Source organism: Pseudorasbora parva, chromosome 11 (assembly GCF_024679245.1).
Source record: "Pseudorasbora parva isolate DD20220531a chromosome 11, ASM2467924v1, whole genome shotgun sequence".
Lineage (NCBI taxonomy): Eukaryota > Metazoa > Chordata > Actinopteri > Cypriniformes > Gobionidae > Pseudorasbora > Pseudorasbora parva.
This window is the reverse complement of record NC_090182.1, coordinates 40,104,840-40,122,345: the sequence shown is the minus strand read 5'-3', so window position 1 is coordinate 40,122,345 and position 17,506 is coordinate 40,104,840. Positions and strand designations below refer to the sequence as shown.

Sequence of the window (17,506 nt, the reverse complement as noted above, 5' to 3'; positions counted from 1 at the left end):
ATGGTATTAAAGCTTATAAAAGGTTAACATAGTACAACTTAAACTAAACATACAACCTATAAATCTAATGATAGGAATATAAATAATAATAATGTCTAAATATTGCATTATGTTGTGCAACTTCTTGGTAAAGGCATGACATAAGCCTTAACTGTCTTCTGAAGGTTTTGTGGATTTTTTTAAAAGAAAGCAAAAAAATATTTTACATGAAGGAAACTTAGAATAAGAACAAGAGTAGAGATGGGCAACCTAGATATGCGTGGATCAGCTTTAACATTACAGAATCCACTGTTAAAAAACAAACCATCCACTCCCACATGATTTTCTCTGATTTCGATCTGCACCTGATCATTACATTATAATTAATTTAATTCTCAGTGTTAAGCACTGAAGTAGGTTGCTTTCAAAAATCTAAGAAATTACAAATCTTAAATGACCTAAATCAGGGTTCGACAACCTATAGCGCAAGGAAGGATTAACACGAAGGATTAATTGCTGGAACAGGAGCACAAGCCAGAGGTGTGATTGTCTCAGATTTAATTCAGATAAAGTACATCACACATACTGATCTACATTTTGAGCTAATCATTCATTGTAGTAACACAGCTTGTTTTATTAAGTTAGTAGCTATAAATATGAGTAAAGTGTGAGAATTAATTTACGCAAATCAATAAAAGCACGCATCTCTGAAAGCACGAGCACTGTGCATCACGCTCACACAATAGTTACAGCTCAACACAATTGTCTTCATTCATAAATAAATAGCTCATTTATATTACCAGTGCTGATGCTGCTCACCCTTACACTGCGGTCTTTGAATTCTGAGATTAAATGAGCTGAAAACGAGAATGAAAAAATGACACTCATTCATTACGGTTTACCGTCAAATGAGTTCTGTGTTTTAAAATCAACACAATGATTTCTCATTAACCCATTTTTGTAATGTTACTTTTTTATTAGGCTTCTTTACCCACCTGACCCACGGATTTAACCGCAATCTGTGCATACTCCGAGTCCTTACACACGTTTTTATTTTTGCAACATGGAAGTTTCGAGGCAAATTATTTTGCCTCTTTGATATTTTTTTGTTGTTGTTGATTTACTCAATGAATCGGTTTAGCCCTATCAGAGTTATATAAAAAAAAAATGTCATGGCTCTTCCAAGGTTTATGATGGCAGTGAATGCCAGCCTCTGACTGGCCATTGTGCTCACACGCTCATCTGATGCGCCTGATATTGGCTACAAGATCAACAAACAGGAGCGTTTGAAAGAACTTGGAAATGTTTGAAAGTGTATTGAAAGTGGGAGCAGGAGTGTTTGAAAGCACAAGCAGGGGTCAGCCAGACGTCTGTGTGTATCTGTGCAAGCGCCCTGTGAAAAGCGTCATTGATGTATATGTACATGTTTGTGGAGTGCTAATCGTTGTAGCCAATCACAGACATATTTGAGCGTGTGAGCACAACGGCCAGTCAGAGGTGTTTACGATTCCGCTCAGTGTCAAAGTTTTTAAATTTCAGTACAGATTTGGTATCGCTGTCAGTACTTTTGACAACACTAGGGCAGTGTTTGAGTGCAAGATAGCAAGGTTAACTCCGTCACACAAAACCTTAACTCCTTCCTTACTCAAGGATATTGGTTCCAAAGACCTATTATGAAGTAAGTTAATTTTAACTTGGAGTATGTTCACAGTTCACACCGCCAGTCTTAATGCTCAATTCTGATTTTTTTGCTCAGATCTGATTTTTTTTGTTTGGCTATTCACATTACATGGTAACACTTTACTTGAAGGGGTGTGCATAAGACTGACATGACACCTTTATAATCATGACATGACACGTGTCATGAATATGAAGGAGTTGTTATGCATGTTTATGACAACTGTCATTAAGTGTCATTCGCTTAATTATGTCATTTTTAATGCAATGATGACATTGCAGAGTTGTCTTTGTTATGACAACTTGACATAAACCAATACATCATAACCTGTCAGTGTCTTTGTCATGACAACTTGACATTACCAAGACAACATAACCTGTCATAAACATGACATAACAGATTATCAAATTTAAGAAATTTACTTAGCTTATAGGGTTAACCTTAAACTGTCATGTGGTTGGTTTTGATGTTGACTGAGGCTATTATAATGTCATACATTTTTTTCAGTGGCACAAGTTTAATTTGTCATTAAAATGTAATTAGGTGTTAATACGCTGTCAAATTATTTTTTAATAACAGCATCATTAATATTTTTCAGTTCATAATGTTTTATTTTATGTTTTAAGTTTCCTCCACCAGCTTCAACAGAAGGTTAGATAATAGACAATTTCAAATGTCTTAAAAATATGAAAAGGAGTTCGAGAAATAAAATCAATCATTTAATTTTTAAGACCTGCCCTCTCACAGAACTGACTTTTAAAAACACAAGGCATGAATTTATACACAGGTGACCAGCACCAATTAACGCAAAAAGGGGAAAACACGTACACAAATATTGGCCATTACACAAAATAAACACACACATATATATATATATATATATATATATATATATATATATATATATATATATATATATATATATATATATATATATATATATATATATATAATATACACACATAAACAAACACAGAAAAATAACACTTTGTCAAATGACTTCACTTTATAAATTATCTTCCGATGTATAAAAATAAGAGGAATAGTCTTTAGAGCCCCACCCCGGGCTGAATGGTTGCGACTAGATCCTAGGCCGGAACATTATATATAGGGCCAACGTTTCCGCCCGAACCACTTTTGACGGTGCACCAGCACACGGGACTCCGCCACGCCATGACAAACAGACAAACAAAAAAAAAATGGTAAGAATAAACTCAAACTATTCGTTAAAGAGTGAGCGAAAGTTTAAATAAAGTATATTAAACCCAAAATAACGTTGTTGTGAATTGTTTTTACTTACTGCAAACTAAATTGACATTAAACACCTAAACAAACTAACCTGACTGAGGCTCTGCCAACAACTGTTACAGCGTACACATAACCAGTGGTGCCACCATAGACATCATCATATAGGTGTATATGTCTATGCCACTCTATCATTTTGAGTTATATTAATAGTTTTTAATGACTCTGTACGATTTCCTCTATGATGCCATATTTCAGGTCAAGCTAAATATTCATGACACTGTTATAAAATAATTTGACTGAGTATTGACACTTAATGACATGTAAATGACAAATTCAACTTGTACCACTGTAGTTTAGGTCAAGAAATAGATTCATGACAATGTTATAAAATAATTTGACTGAGTATTGACACTTAATGACATGTAAATGACAAATTCAACTTGTACCACTGTAGTTTAGGTCAAGAAATAGATTCATGACAATGTTATGAAATAATTTGACACAGTATTGACGCTTAATGACATGTTAATGACAAATTCAACTTGTACCACTGTAGTTTAGGTCAAGAAATAGATTCATGACAATGTTATAAAATAATTTGACTGAGTATTGACACTTAATGACATGTAAATGACAAATTCAACTTGTACCACTGTAGTTTAGGTCAAGAAATAGATTCATGACAATGTTATGAAATAATTTGACACAGTATTGACGCTTAATGACATGTTAATGACAAATTCAACTTGTACCACTGTAGTTTAGGTCAAGAAATAGATTCATGACAATGTTATGAAATAATTTGACACAGTATTGACACTTAATGACATGTTAATGACAAATTCAACTTGTACCACTGTAGTTTAGGTCAAGAAATAGATTCATGACAATGTTATAAAATAATTTGACAGAGTATTGACACTTAATGACATGTAAATGACAAATTAAATTTATAGAAAAATCATGACATTATAATAGCCTAATGACAGCCAACGTCAAAACCAACCACATGACAGTTTAATAATAATAATAATAGATTTTATTTATAACACACTTTTCATTCCGAAGAATCTCAAAGTGCAACAAAGGGAAAAAATAACAATACATGAATAAACATCATGCCGGACGCTGATGACGCTAGCCTGGTGCAAACTTCAGCCACCATGCAGTTCAAGCCCGAGGGAGACCACGAGCCGACACCCAGAAGAGAGAGCAGCCGCAGCGAGCAACATCAAATGTCCTTCAAATCAAAACCAACCACTAATTCAAATTCATTCAAACAAAAACAGAAGAGAAGTGGTGAAAAAAGGGCAAACAACGTCCTCTCAGTGGCTGCCAGCAATCAGCAACTTGTAGCTCTGACTGTTAGACTAGTCACAAACATAAGAAAATAAAATAAAATCTAAATTTAATAGTAAAGTTAACATGATTTGTGGGTGGAGAAGCGGCGAACAGACAACGCCAGCGTCCTCTCCCCCACGTTGCCTAGCAACTAATGTAATGTAAACCCAAAAAGCGAAGTAGTTTCTTAAATTTGATAATTAATCTGCTATGTCATTTCATGTCTGTTTATGACAGGTTATGTTGTCTTGGTAATGTCAAGTTGTCATGACAAAGACACTGACAGGTTATGATGTATTGGTTTATGTCAAGTTGTCATAACAAAGACAACTCTGCAATGTCATCATTGCATTAAAAATGACATAATTAAGCGAATGACACTTAATGACAGTTGTCATAAACATGCATAAAAACTCGTTCATATTCATGACACGTGTCATGTCATGATTATGAAGGTGTCATGTCAGTCTTATGCACACCCCTTCAAGTAAAGTGTTACCCATTACATTTTAAAATGTGGCCTATATCTGATTCTAGTGTGAACTGTTTGAGGTTTCAAACTAACCCGCATGTGCAAAAGAACAATATCAATGACATCAGACGCAGCACTCTGTTGAAGTTCGGGAGGTTATAGAGGAAGTAAGCATTTTCGCTTTTATTTAAAAATGTTTGTGTAATGGAAGCCATATCATTAATGAGCAGGTGCTGAAGAGGAGAAGAATGAAAAGAGAGCAAAATTGGTTATTTTGGCCTTTGTCACCTTCCTTTGGCACTGAAGCCACGTTTGTCCCTGTTCTTCCCTTTCGTGTGCTATTTTTTTCCAAAACGGAGCAGTTATGGTAGGATCCTTCTAATTTAGCTTGAATTGAAGTATCTCCCCATATACTAATTAGGTCTAACACCTCACTCTCTCTCCATTGACTGGCTCCATTGCTGTTCTCCATATCTAGTCAAGTTTTTAATGTTACTGTCGGTGTCTGTTGTGTCTAGGGCTAACTCGCCGGTGCATAATTGTGACAATGTCGTGACAATTGACGTAAAAGTCGCATCAAATGTGCCTTGGTTGTTCACACTGCGGCCGCATTTAAAAAAATCTGATCTGGGTCTGATTCAGGACCACACATGTATGATTTGAAAAAAATCAGATCTGGGCTAGATTTGAGTGTTCACACTACCTCTGAAAAAGTCTGACTTGGTCACTTGAACCCCAAAAAAATCTGGGACCCCAGATTTGGGCCACTTTTGCCTGCAGTGTGAACGGGGCCAAAGACATTGTCAGCAGCATGCCAGATACAGTAGTCAACATGGAAATTGACTAAGTAGAAGTGCAACGTACTACTACTTTCTTTTTCGTTAATGCTGATTTTATCACCACCTGCTGTGTAGTGCAATCATTTTTAATATTGTTTTTAATCAGTTTGTATGAACAATAATTGTATTGTTTCTTGATGCTAAATACACAGAAAGATTGATTTAACAGCCATACCTCCATAAGAAGACACTGTTTTTAAAGGGTTTTCTTTTTCTTTGTTTCCTTCATGTTTCCTAGTCATTTTGGGGAAGTTGTTGTAAGGTGATACGTATTAGGAATTTTTATTGTAGAGATGCATTATAAAGAAAGTGCTATGTTGTAAAAATGTTGTACGTACAGTGGGGCAAAAAAGTATTGTCAGCCACCAATTGTGCAAGTTCTCCCACTTCAGAAGATTAATTTTCATCCTAAGTACACTTCAACTATAAGAGACAGAATGAGGGGGGAAAAAATCAGAAAATCACTATCTGATTTAAAAAAAAAAAAATTGCAAATTATGGTGGGAAATAAGTATTTGGTCAATAAAACTTTGTTATAATACTTTGTTATATATCCTTTGTTGGCAACAACAGAGGTCAGACGTTTTCTGTAAGTCGCCACAAGGTTTCTATATACTGTTGCTGGTAGTTTGGCGCATTCCTCCATGTAGTTCTCCTCTAGAGCAGTGATGTTTTGGGGCTGTCGCTGGGCAACATGGTTTTCAACTCCCTCTAAAGATTTAGGCCACTCCAGGACCTTGAAATGGTTCTTACGAAGCCACTCCTTCGTTGCCCGGGCGGTGTGTTTGGAATCAGTCATGCTGAAAGACCCAGCCATGTTTCATCTTCAGTGCCCTTGCTGATGGAAGGAGGTTTTTACTCAAAATCTCACGATACATGGCCCCATTCATTATTTCCTTCACACGGATCAGTCGTCGAAAAAAGTAGCTTGCTTTCACTGACCAGGAGTTATGCTTTTTATTTTAATACATCACTTTACATAAACACTATTTTCTGCTTAAAAACGATAATTTTATTTTACTAACCCAAATAAGGACTTGTCTGCGCTAGGTTGCACGTGAGGGACAAAAAAGTAGCTTGCTTCCACTATATCTCCTTACATATTTTTTACTTAAAGGGGGGGTGAAACACTCAGTTTCAGTCAGTGTCATGTCAATCTTGAGTACCTATAGAGTAGCATTGCATCCTGCATATCTCCGAAAAGTCTTTATTTTTTTAATAATTATATAAGAAAGATGCGCTGTTCCGAGTCTTTCCGAAAAAAGCCGAGCGGGTGGGGGCGTATCGTGTGAGCGGAGCTAAATAATGACGTGTGCCCGCTGCTGCTATTGTGTTGAGTCGAGTGCGTCGTAAAGCTGTGTCATCCCTAACAGCGGGAAAAACTTTATTCAAAATAAAAATATGGCTTTTAATCAGATACAGCCATACATCTATGATCCGGAATCAGACCCAGAGGCTGCAGTTGAACAGGAGCAGCAGCAAAAACGACTAGAGCAGGACGTCTCTATGTGGTACAAGTTATACACTAACTATATAATATGCTTAGCGACTTGTGTTATTTACATATTTATACTTGAATTATATCGTCGTATTTTTGTCTTTGAAGGTGTACATGTAAGAAGTGCAGTTGTGCACGTGTGTGTGTGTGTTTACGCGTGGTTTGTGTAGACAATTGTAACGTTATTAAGCGGACTGGTTTTGCACGGCAGGTTAAGTTAGTGTTTACATAGAAAGACACGGAATAGTAGCGCATTTGAATGAAGAAGCGCACTTATTTAGTTCAACATATTTCCCCACTCTTTGTGTATTGTTGTTTGGAGTGCTTTTACAATACACAAACATAAAGTTACACATATAGTGGCCAGCTAAACAAATGTACACGCACTACACATCGCATGCTCCATTGATCAATTAACTATAACGTTACGTGATCATGTTTGGGCTACTTGATGAGCATAGGCAAAAACACAGACATTTGAAGCAGTCTAACTCACCGCCCGCGGTTCTAACGTTGGGACCTTTATCGTTGGGACTGCTCCATCCTTCAGCATTAGGCGATTGGAAAATCCGGCGTCGAGCTGGGCCTTGTTTATGAAACAGTCGGTACCGAAATGCAGCGAACAGATATAAACATTCGCGCAACTCAGTTGCTGATCCGGAAAAGCAAATTCCATCCACTGTTGCCTTACCGCGGGGTTTTTGGGGAATCTGTGCAGGACTGTCTTGGTCTGGCAACCAAAAACGCACTTTTTGATGTCATTGTTAATTGTGCACATCACCTGTGCAGCGCAGCCTACGAGCCAGCGCTTTGATGGGCGTAGCCTGTTACTTTCGCTCTCTCCCTCTCTCTCTCTCACGCTCTTTCGGTAGAATTGTCCGTAAGGCCCATACAAGGAAATTCCGCCCCCATTAACGTCAAAGGGGACGCATGATCGCAAAAAACTTGCCGAAACTTATGACTAACCGGAAGTAGTATTTTTGACAAAGAAATACTCCCATCAAACGTCCACCTTAACTTTTGAAACTTTGTCCATGTTTAGTATGGGAATCCAAGTCTTTAACAGTGTAAAAAGATCAGTATGCATGAAACAGCATTTCACCCCCCTTAAACTTAACTATAATTTCGTTATTGACCCAGTGTTTTCTATGTGAAGGCTGTTTTGCGTGATTATTAGGCTACCACGGGAGTGAAGCACAAAGCTTTGTTTACAAGGGAAACACATTTGCAGATGATACACGAAAACATAGGCTATAGATTCATGCTGAATGAGAGTGAGGATACGCCCAATTTAAGATTTGCCAGCTTTTTAGTTCTGTTTTGCAATCTGGTCATCCGATATTCCGATTTCCGTAAATTTTAACAATAAGCTTAACGTTAGTCCATTTTATCCCATGGGACATCTCGTTTCACAAATCTTCACTCGCGTCGCACTCATTTTCGCAACATCAGTTGAAAACATGAAGAGGACGATATTCGAGAAGGTGTCTATCCCAACTCGTGTCCCACATTCATCTCAAAGAGCAGAGCGGCATGACACATCTTTGCGGGGAAATAGGCAATGAAACACCTTTTTTTTAAACAAATATTTATATTTATATCTTATATTCTTAAGATTACCATTATTTACTTAATCATTTCATTATTTTACAGGCTGTAGTGTGTTGTTTCACTGACAGAAAATAAACATGCATGCTCATGAAATGGATGTTTGAGCGTTTAATATTTTAAAATGTAGGCTATATATATATCTGGCATAGACTACAGTATTTAAAATAGCGCATATGCATTAGTTATACTCGATTAATTTACAGAGCAAACTATAGAATAAGATTAGTGTGTCGCACTCACAACGAGATGCGGAACAGGGGGCGTGGCATCGCGGGTTTAAAAGCGCTTTACCGCTGAACCTCGGGAATTTCTTGCTTTTCAACCGCAGTAAAAATCCATACCATCCCAGACCGATCCACATTTGATTTCTTCACACCAAGCTGCTAACCTATTGCAGTTTCAGTCTTTCCAGCCTGGTGCAGGTGTACAATTTTGTTTCTAGTGTCCTTTGACAGCTCTTTGGTCTTGGACGTAGTGGAGTTTGGAGTCTGACTGTTTGAGGTTGTGGACAGGTGTCTTTTATACTGATAACGAGTTCAAACAGGTGCCATTAATAATAAGGTAATGCGTGGAGGACAGAGGAGCCTCTTAAAGAAGAAGTTACAGGTCTGTGAGAGCCAGAAATCTAGCTTTTTTTGTAGGTGACCAAATACTTATTTTCCACCAAAATTTGCAAATAAATTATTTAAAAATCAAACAATGTGATTTTCTGGATTATTTTTTTCTCATTCTGTCTCTCATAGTTGAAGTGTACATATGATGACAGTTGCAGGCCTCTATCGTCTTTTTAGGTTGGAGAACTTGCACAATTGGTGGCTGACTAAATACTTTTTTGCCCCACTGTATATGTATGTGTCAGGAATGGAAATTAACTTTTTTGTCCACCGGCCACTGTGGCTGATAGATTTCAAAATCTACCAGCTACTCAATGTTTTAACCAGCCACTTTCTTGTTTTTAACCGACAATGTGCAACTGCATGTAAAAATTAATACTAAATCTCAAGTCTCAATAAAAAATACTCACATTTTCTCTTTCTCTCTTATACACACACAAACCATGAACTGATATACATCTCATTAAATGAGTAGGACTCTGCGTTTTTTTGTTGTTGTTGTTGTTGTTGTTTTTTAATAACCTGGATGTGGCATTTGTATGATTCGTGGTCTTTTATGGCTTCCAGTTTTAGGTTTTTAGTCCCAACAATGAAATTATTAGTTTTGGCATCTTATGAATAGGGATGGGCGTTTCAAGCGAAAATAATATTCGAAAATCAATGGGAATTATTCTATTATTATTTGAAGATTGTAACTCCTCCCCCGCATGCATGCATAGACATAACACAGAGAGAGAGAGAACATTCACACTCTCATTCTGTATAATAACAAACTGTTTAATTCATTAGTGAATAGGCTATATTAACTCAAGCTATATAAATATTGTAACATGCTGAAACATTATTTGATGTTATTTGACATAGCCCCAAGTTACCGTAAACCTGGTGTATGCCACGCAAGTGTACAGCGTGTGTTAGCAACACTCGGATGCGCACTTGTTCAGGAAGAAAAGTAACATTGTGCGTTTCAGTTGATCACAATGTCAATAGTTTAATAACATATGGGATGATGATAGTGTTGTTGAGGATTTACCTTACATACGACCGAGAGAGGGCTGGTGTGTTCATGCTTTTTTTCTTCTTTTTATCCGCCCATCCGATAATTCACACTGTTACAGCCATTAAAACAGGTTGGTTTTGTTTTTAATGTTACAGTAGTTATAATTTGTTTAGTTTCTTTATTAAATTAATTTAGAAAAATGTTTGAAGCATTTTTTGTTTGTTAAATTCAAGTTTACTTTTTTTTTAAAGTGCTGAGCAAGCGACCCGTGGCCGACAGTGAGTTAACCACATGTTCGATCAATTTATCCTCTCAAATCAACACTTGACTTGTTTTGCCTAAAGTCAATAGATATAAAACACTTCAATTATATCACAATGTTTGTTTACTATCATCACCATGGAAAAAGGCGTTTTTGACATGTTGAGGCATGGGCTGATGCTGCTCGCATGCAACGGCGCTCAAATGAAACAGATAGGTCTACAATCTACAAATAAAAATGTTACAAAAAACATGCAGGATGTCTTACCTTAAATTATATAAATCCGATCTTCAATTCCCGCGCTATATGCACACTTAACAGAGTTCACGTCAACGAAAGCAGCAGATATGAGCTGCAATATTCATCATCAGCTCATGCTCAAACACCGCGATAGAATTGATTTGTATTAGTGGTCGGATATTAATCCGTCTTGAAAGAATTTAGAAAGGCATTTACTCCTTATCTTTTCACAATCGGATAGGTATCTGACCAGAGAAAACAAATGAAGTGAGCAGGTAAAAAGGCCATTACTCTTGCAGCTGCTGAAGGAACGCACACTGCTGGCACAGGCTCTGAACCATAGACTGTAAAAAAAAAAAAATGGACGTAGTGTCGGTGATGTCACCCATAGGTTTCCGATAAGCCGTTCTGAAGTTTAAAGTAGGGGCGATGGACGTTGCCATCTTGCGAGCGAGTCATCGCGCGTCACACCCGGATAACAGAAAATGGGCAAAAAGGCGGGATGTGGGCAGAGCTTAGGTGACGCAATGACTATAGACAGCGGATAAATGGCTATCCACCTGTCACTCAAAGTAACCACGGCCATAATTATGCAGAACTTTAAGGCTTTTTTTTTTTTTTGCTATTCTATTCTTAGGTGACAGGAACAGAAAAAGGTTAAGGAGAAAATGTTTTTATTGCAATACTCTTTCTTTATTTTACTTAAGACTTGAAAACCCTTACTGAAACTTAAAACTTTACCTAAAAAAACCTTTGTACACATTCCCAGTGTATTGTATAATAAAAAATATATAAAGATTTACAGTGGCAGCTCAGAGATGTACAGTAGCATTTAAGTATGAAATTAAATGAATAAATGTAGGCTTAAATTAAAAGTACATAGTCTTCAATATACAATATTTATTAAAAGCTACTGTATTAAAGGTCTTTTTTAATTAACATAATTTTAGAGGTCAACTGTTCCTTTAAGGACATGCGGTTCACTAGGCTGCTGTTGTCAATTGAAGACCTGTTCACATCTCATATATAGATGCACGTGATTTTACTTTCACTTTAGACATATCCGACTGTGTTTATATGTTAACCTTGTGTGTATTTGACAGTATTAGCGCAGTAAGACTGTCCAGTAATCACGTGTTTGACAGACATTTAGTGCGCGCGCTCAGTGCAAAACAGTGCATGCATTGAACAATCCATGCCTTGCCGGTTAAACATTTAATTTGCGTGTGTACATGCATGCACGCGAATTAAATGTTTAACCGGCAAGGCTTTAAAACACGGCCAACATCCCCTAACTTTAGTTCATATGATTGGATATTTGCTCAAATCAGTGCGTAGACTCACAGGCACACTCAGAAAGCCGAAATAAACTGAGAGGAATATTTCGAACGGAGGGAAATGGAAATAATTCATTAAATGCAAAACCTAACGGTTCAATATTATATTGAGTATTGTGACATCCCTTATTTATATATATATATATATATATATATATATATATATATATATATATATATATATATATATATATATATATATATATATATTAAACCGGTTTTTAAATGTGTTTTAATGTATCGTGCAGCCTTAGAGAATGGTCTTATAATGTGGTTCATGGATTGTTTCTCTCTGTTGAGTGCCACTTCTGGTATTTTGCCAATTACTTGACACTGGTGAATTGCAATCAAGGATTTTTTTAAATAGAGAACTCCAAATTAATCAAGGAATCGTGACAAACTCTGTTTTCTTCTCTGTGAACTTGCCCAGGTATGGGTAACCTGCTTTCTGGAATACACCCCTGTGGTGGCGAAATATTGATGTGGAAACTAAGTGTAACAGCACTGTTGTAGTATGCTACATTTGGCTTACTTTTAATTTAAATTATTCCTTTTTTTTTTGTTGTAGATGCGGCAGGGCGCCTTCTTAGTGAACACTGCGCGTGGTGGTCTGGTGGATGAGAAGGCTTTGGCTCAGGCTCTGAAAGAGGGCAGAATACGGGGAGCAGCTCTGGATGTCCATGAGACGGAGCCCTTTAGGTGAGAGAAACCAGCTTCCTTTTTGCTTTTCTTTTTTTATAATCCGTATTCAACAATTTGGCCTGTGAAACCTTTTTTTTTTTTCTTGCGTGACACAAACCCCATTTTTTCACCAGTTTCTCTCAGGGCCCACTGAAGGATGCCCCAAATCTTATCTGTACCCCACACACATCCTGGTACAGTGAACAGGCCTCCATTGAGGCCAGAGAGGAGGCGGCGCGGGAGGTGCGCAGAGCTATCACAGGTCAGAAAACACATTAAGTGGTCATTATCAGCCTGTGCCTGCTGTGAATATCTGCTCGATAAAATGATTTGCAGGAGTATTCATTTATTTTCTTCTATGTGTGTTTGACATGCTTTCAAACACTTATCATAGAATAAACAAGTAAAACAAAATATTTTAGCATTCTTACATGTACAGTTATAATTGAGCTGCAGCAGATTTTTGTGTGGATGGACGGTTGAAGACACATAAAGCAGTGTGTAATAGTTTTACGGAGTGCCCATCGCCAAGGCCACTGTGAATGAAATAGAGGAAGTTTGCAACGTTATCGTCTGCAATTGTACCTCTTTAGAAATGATCGGAGTAAAAATTCAGGAGCACATTGTGATCAATAACAAACATTCCAATTATAACTTTCCCATTACAGGATGATATTTGTCCCTTTAAATTAATGTCCAGGGGCATTTTTACCATTATAAGAGAAATGTTTTCTAATCTTATTAAATGTATGCATCATCTGTCAATTTAGAAATATGTAGCCTTCAAATTAAATTTTAAAAGTTAAAAGGGGGGGTGAAACACTCAGTTTCAGTCAATCTCATGTCAATCTTGAGTACCTATAGAGTAGTATTGCATCCTTCATATCTCCGAAAAGTCTTTAGTTTTATTATATTTATAAAAGAAATATGGGCTGTACCGAGTCTTTCCGGAAAAAAACGAGCGCCTGGAGGCGGATCGTGTGGGCGGAGCTAAAGAATGACGATCGCGAACAAAGCGGTGACGTCCTCAAGCGTGGAGAAACTCATGGCTCAGCTAATATAGATAATGATCCAGAATCATTGGGAGGCAGAAATAAATTGAACAGGAGAAACAGCAACACAGGACGTCCGTCTCTGTGGTATGTACTGTATTTAGTGGCCTGTCAACATTTGTGTGTGTTTACTCGCAGTTTATGAGGACATGATTCGGTTTATGGACTATTGTATGTGACTAAAACAGTAGAAAGCAAATCGGTTTTGCACGTCAGACTAGTGTAACGTTATAACTTACATAGAACAACAATAGAGTCCATTAGCGCATTTGAATGACACCGGCTGCTTCCAAAGCAGGACCGAACCTTTATCGCTGGGACCGCTCTGTCAAAAAACACACTTCTTTGGTATGATTTGCTAAAGTCCTGACAGCAGTGGCGTGTAAATCCACTTTGAGACGCGACTGACACAATGTTGTGAAGCTTCCCGTCATTTCTGCGTTCAAATCGGGTCAAATGCAGCGCTGCCTTCCCGGAATGCTGTGCTGAAGCGTTGAAGTCGATCGACGTCACCCATAGGAATAAAGTGGAGCGCGGCGCCTGGATCGACTGGATCTGCATCTGAGCGAGTGTTTCCGGGCATGCATTTCCTCTCTCGCTCTAGTCACGCGCGCGCGCACCCTACCGGGAGAAGAGCCCGTACGGCCCATACAAGAACCTTCCGATCTATTAACGTCAAGTAGACCCATCCTCGAAAAAAACTCTCCGAAACTTGTGAGAAACCGGAAGGAGTATTTTTAACACAGAAATACTCCATCAAACGTCCAACATTAGTTTTGGAAACTTTGTCTATGTTTAGGATGGGAATCCAAGTCTTTAACAGTGTAAAAAGCTCAGTATGCATGAAACAGCATTTCCGCAGTCGGAATATAAACACTTATTTTATGTGTACCATAGTTATTCAGGATAAGGCAAAAACACGCTTTGGAAAAATATTCATGATATAATCGCTCATTATATACATTTATTATTATTTTTAAACCGCGTGTGATAAAGATTAAACTTAAGGGCTTTTTAAATGTATTATTAATAAATAATTTTTTGATGGCATTTTTGCCCCAAGCATCTGTTAATTTCTGAGCTTATGAGAATCCAAATGTGGTATTTCCAGTTCATTTTGATTTGGCTGTAAATCATCAGCGCAAGGCGTCTGTTAAGCGCATAACTGTGTTGTCACACCCGTCTCGTTTTACCTTGTAAACAATCGTTGTGTGTAGTCCGTCGCACACGTTTTTGCATTTACTCTGCTTACTGAAGGCATGAAAAGCAGTTGATTGCATTAGGAAACGTAGCCTAACAGTTTCTCAGTGTTGATGCACTTTGGGAGTTGTAGAATGAGAATCGATCGGGTCACTCACCGGTGCGCTTAAATATTTTTTCACAGTCGCACGCAGTAATTTTCAGGCGTAACTGGGCGCTATGTAGAGCCCTGCCTATGGTTTAAAGCGGTCATATGATTCGATTTCTTGTTTTCCTTTCTCTTTAGTGTGTTATGTAGCTGTTTGTGCTTGTTTAAGATCTGCAGAGTTACAAAGCTCAAAGCTCACAAAACCAAAGAGATATTCTTTATAAAAGTTAAGGCTTAGCCACACCTTCCTAAAAATTGAAATGGTATAAAATCACATTAAAATGCGAATCACTGGTTCTGGTAAATTTGGATCCGATTCTCGATATCCATGCCACCTGTCACAATATCATATGTCTGGAGTAATTTAAGAAATGAGCAGTATGGAAATTGAGGTTAAAATAACGTAATTCAAATCTAAGACATTTTCTTAAATAAACATCATCTATAAAGCCCTGACACTTAACCACCCTTCCTAGTGTTGACTCTGTATAAGTGACTGATTAAACCGCAACCTGTGTCTTTGATGCAAGCCTTTCATTCATGGTCCATGCTTTCTTGTGTCCGTGCAGGTCGTATCCCAGACAGTCTGAAGAACTGTGTGAATAAGGAGTATTTGATGGCAGCCTCTCAGTGGCCGTCTATGGAGGCCACCACCGTGCACTCTGAACTCAACGGAGCTGCAGCCTATAGGTGACTACACCTCTGTCCTGACTGCTTTTGGTTTTCCTACAGTGTTTCAGCATGTTTGAGTGTAAAAACTGACTGTCTCTCTGTTACAGGTTCCCTGCAGGGCTGATTGGTGTAGCAACGGGCGGGCTGCCTGGAGCCGGGGCAGGAGTGGAGGGCATTGTGGCTGGATCTCTGCCCCTGGCCCACGCCATCGCCCCGGTCTCACACCCGCCTCACACCCCATCACCTGGGCAACCCTCCAAGGCAGAGGCGGACAGAGACATCCCTTCCGACCAATAGCATCCCAGCACATTCCATCTTTGCCCTGATTTGATGCCCTTTCACCTCACCCAGGGGGACCGACACCCCTTGCTTTCAATGTGACCGTGGTCACCCCAGTCCAACAGAACACATGTACAAACCCAGGAGTGAAACCCTCTACCCCCAACATACCCCTCATTTCCACTCGCTGTATCCTCTGTTGTTCACTCTGGCAGAAAGCAATAACTTCTCTCAAGGATTCAATAATTGGGTTGATACACACTATTTGTAAGCTACGAAATCCCAATTCCTTTGCTTTGTATCTACTCTGGACTAGTTGGAGTTTGTTTCCGAGTAGTGTTTCTTACATTTTGTTCTTTTCTAATCTGTTTTAAAAGCGTGGAAATAAACGCATGGACCTTGTTTTCTTTCCTTCGTCCCTTGCCCATCCTCCTCCTCCTAGCATACATTTGTAAAAACCTTCTCAACCTGTCCCATCTTAGCAAATGTTTTGTTTGATCATCAAAACAAAGTAACAGCTGGCTAACATCTTTGATTAAATTCACCAGCCATTAGTGTTTATTTCACAGCTGGCGTTCAATAACAGAGATCAGCCCGTGGCTAAGAGTAATTCGGTCCACGGGAAGAGCTCAGATGTTTCGTGTTCCTCTCACTCTCTCTTCATGTGGAAGGCATCTTCTAGAATTGTCCATTCTCTCTCTCTCTCTCTCTCTCTCTCTCTCTCTCTCTCTCTCTCTCTCTCTCTCTCTCTCTCTCTCTCTCTCAGTCTTTCAGAAAACAAGAGAGCCTCATCCCCAGAGCTGTTGGGGGTTTGATCATGTGCTCCACTTTAAGTCACAAGATTTACAGCATCCGTAATGCCTGAGGTCTGCATAGCAGTGTCAATGAAATCGCATATGTGAAATTCCACCGTCTTGTGATGGCTGACTTCATTTTATTTTGCATTGCCCCTTGTGCTGCTTTGTGATGGGAGATTGCTCGTAGGCTGCCATCTTCATTGATGAAAGTTTCAAACAAAGCCATATTCATTTGACAAACTGTGTAACATAGCTGGTTTAACAAAAACATATCTGACACAACTCCCCCCTCGACAAAAATAAAACCCAGATGCTCTTTTTACAATGTGCGTACGACATTGACCTCCCCTTGACTCATACTGAGATCCACCAATGCTAAGCTGATAATATTGGCACCTTTTTTATTCTTAGCCATTTGAAGAATATTTGCCTTGTTTTCCATATCTTCTCTCTGTCCTGGATTATCTCTTGCTGTACTTCCTCCTTGTGCCTCCTTTTCCGATTAGGCCTTCTCTTTGTGACGCGGCGAGGCATACTCGTCCACCCTTCATATCTCCG

The 17,506-nt window shown here is 38.4% G+C and overlaps 1 protein-coding gene across 3 annotated transcripts in view; it reads left to right on the top strand.

The window, feature by feature from the left end:
• Positions 1-16,918, top strand: part of LOC137093182 (C-terminal binding protein 1) — a 45,642-nt gene extending 28,724 nt beyond the window's left edge. For all 3 annotated transcript variants that reach the window (XM_067457928.1, XM_067457929.1, XM_067457927.1), the window contains 4 exons: positions 12,688-12,818; positions 12,935-13,062; positions 15,770-15,890; positions 15,980-16,918. In XM_067457928.1, the coding sequence (XP_067314029.1) occupies positions 12,688-12,818; positions 12,935-13,062; positions 15,770-15,890; positions 15,980-16,169 (570 nt within the window). In that variant the 3' untranslated portion in view covers positions 16,170-16,918. The remainder of the gene's footprint in view (positions 1-12,687; positions 12,819-12,934; positions 13,063-15,769; positions 15,891-15,979) is intronic.
• The last annotated feature ends 588 nt before the right edge of the window (positions 16,919-17,506 follow it).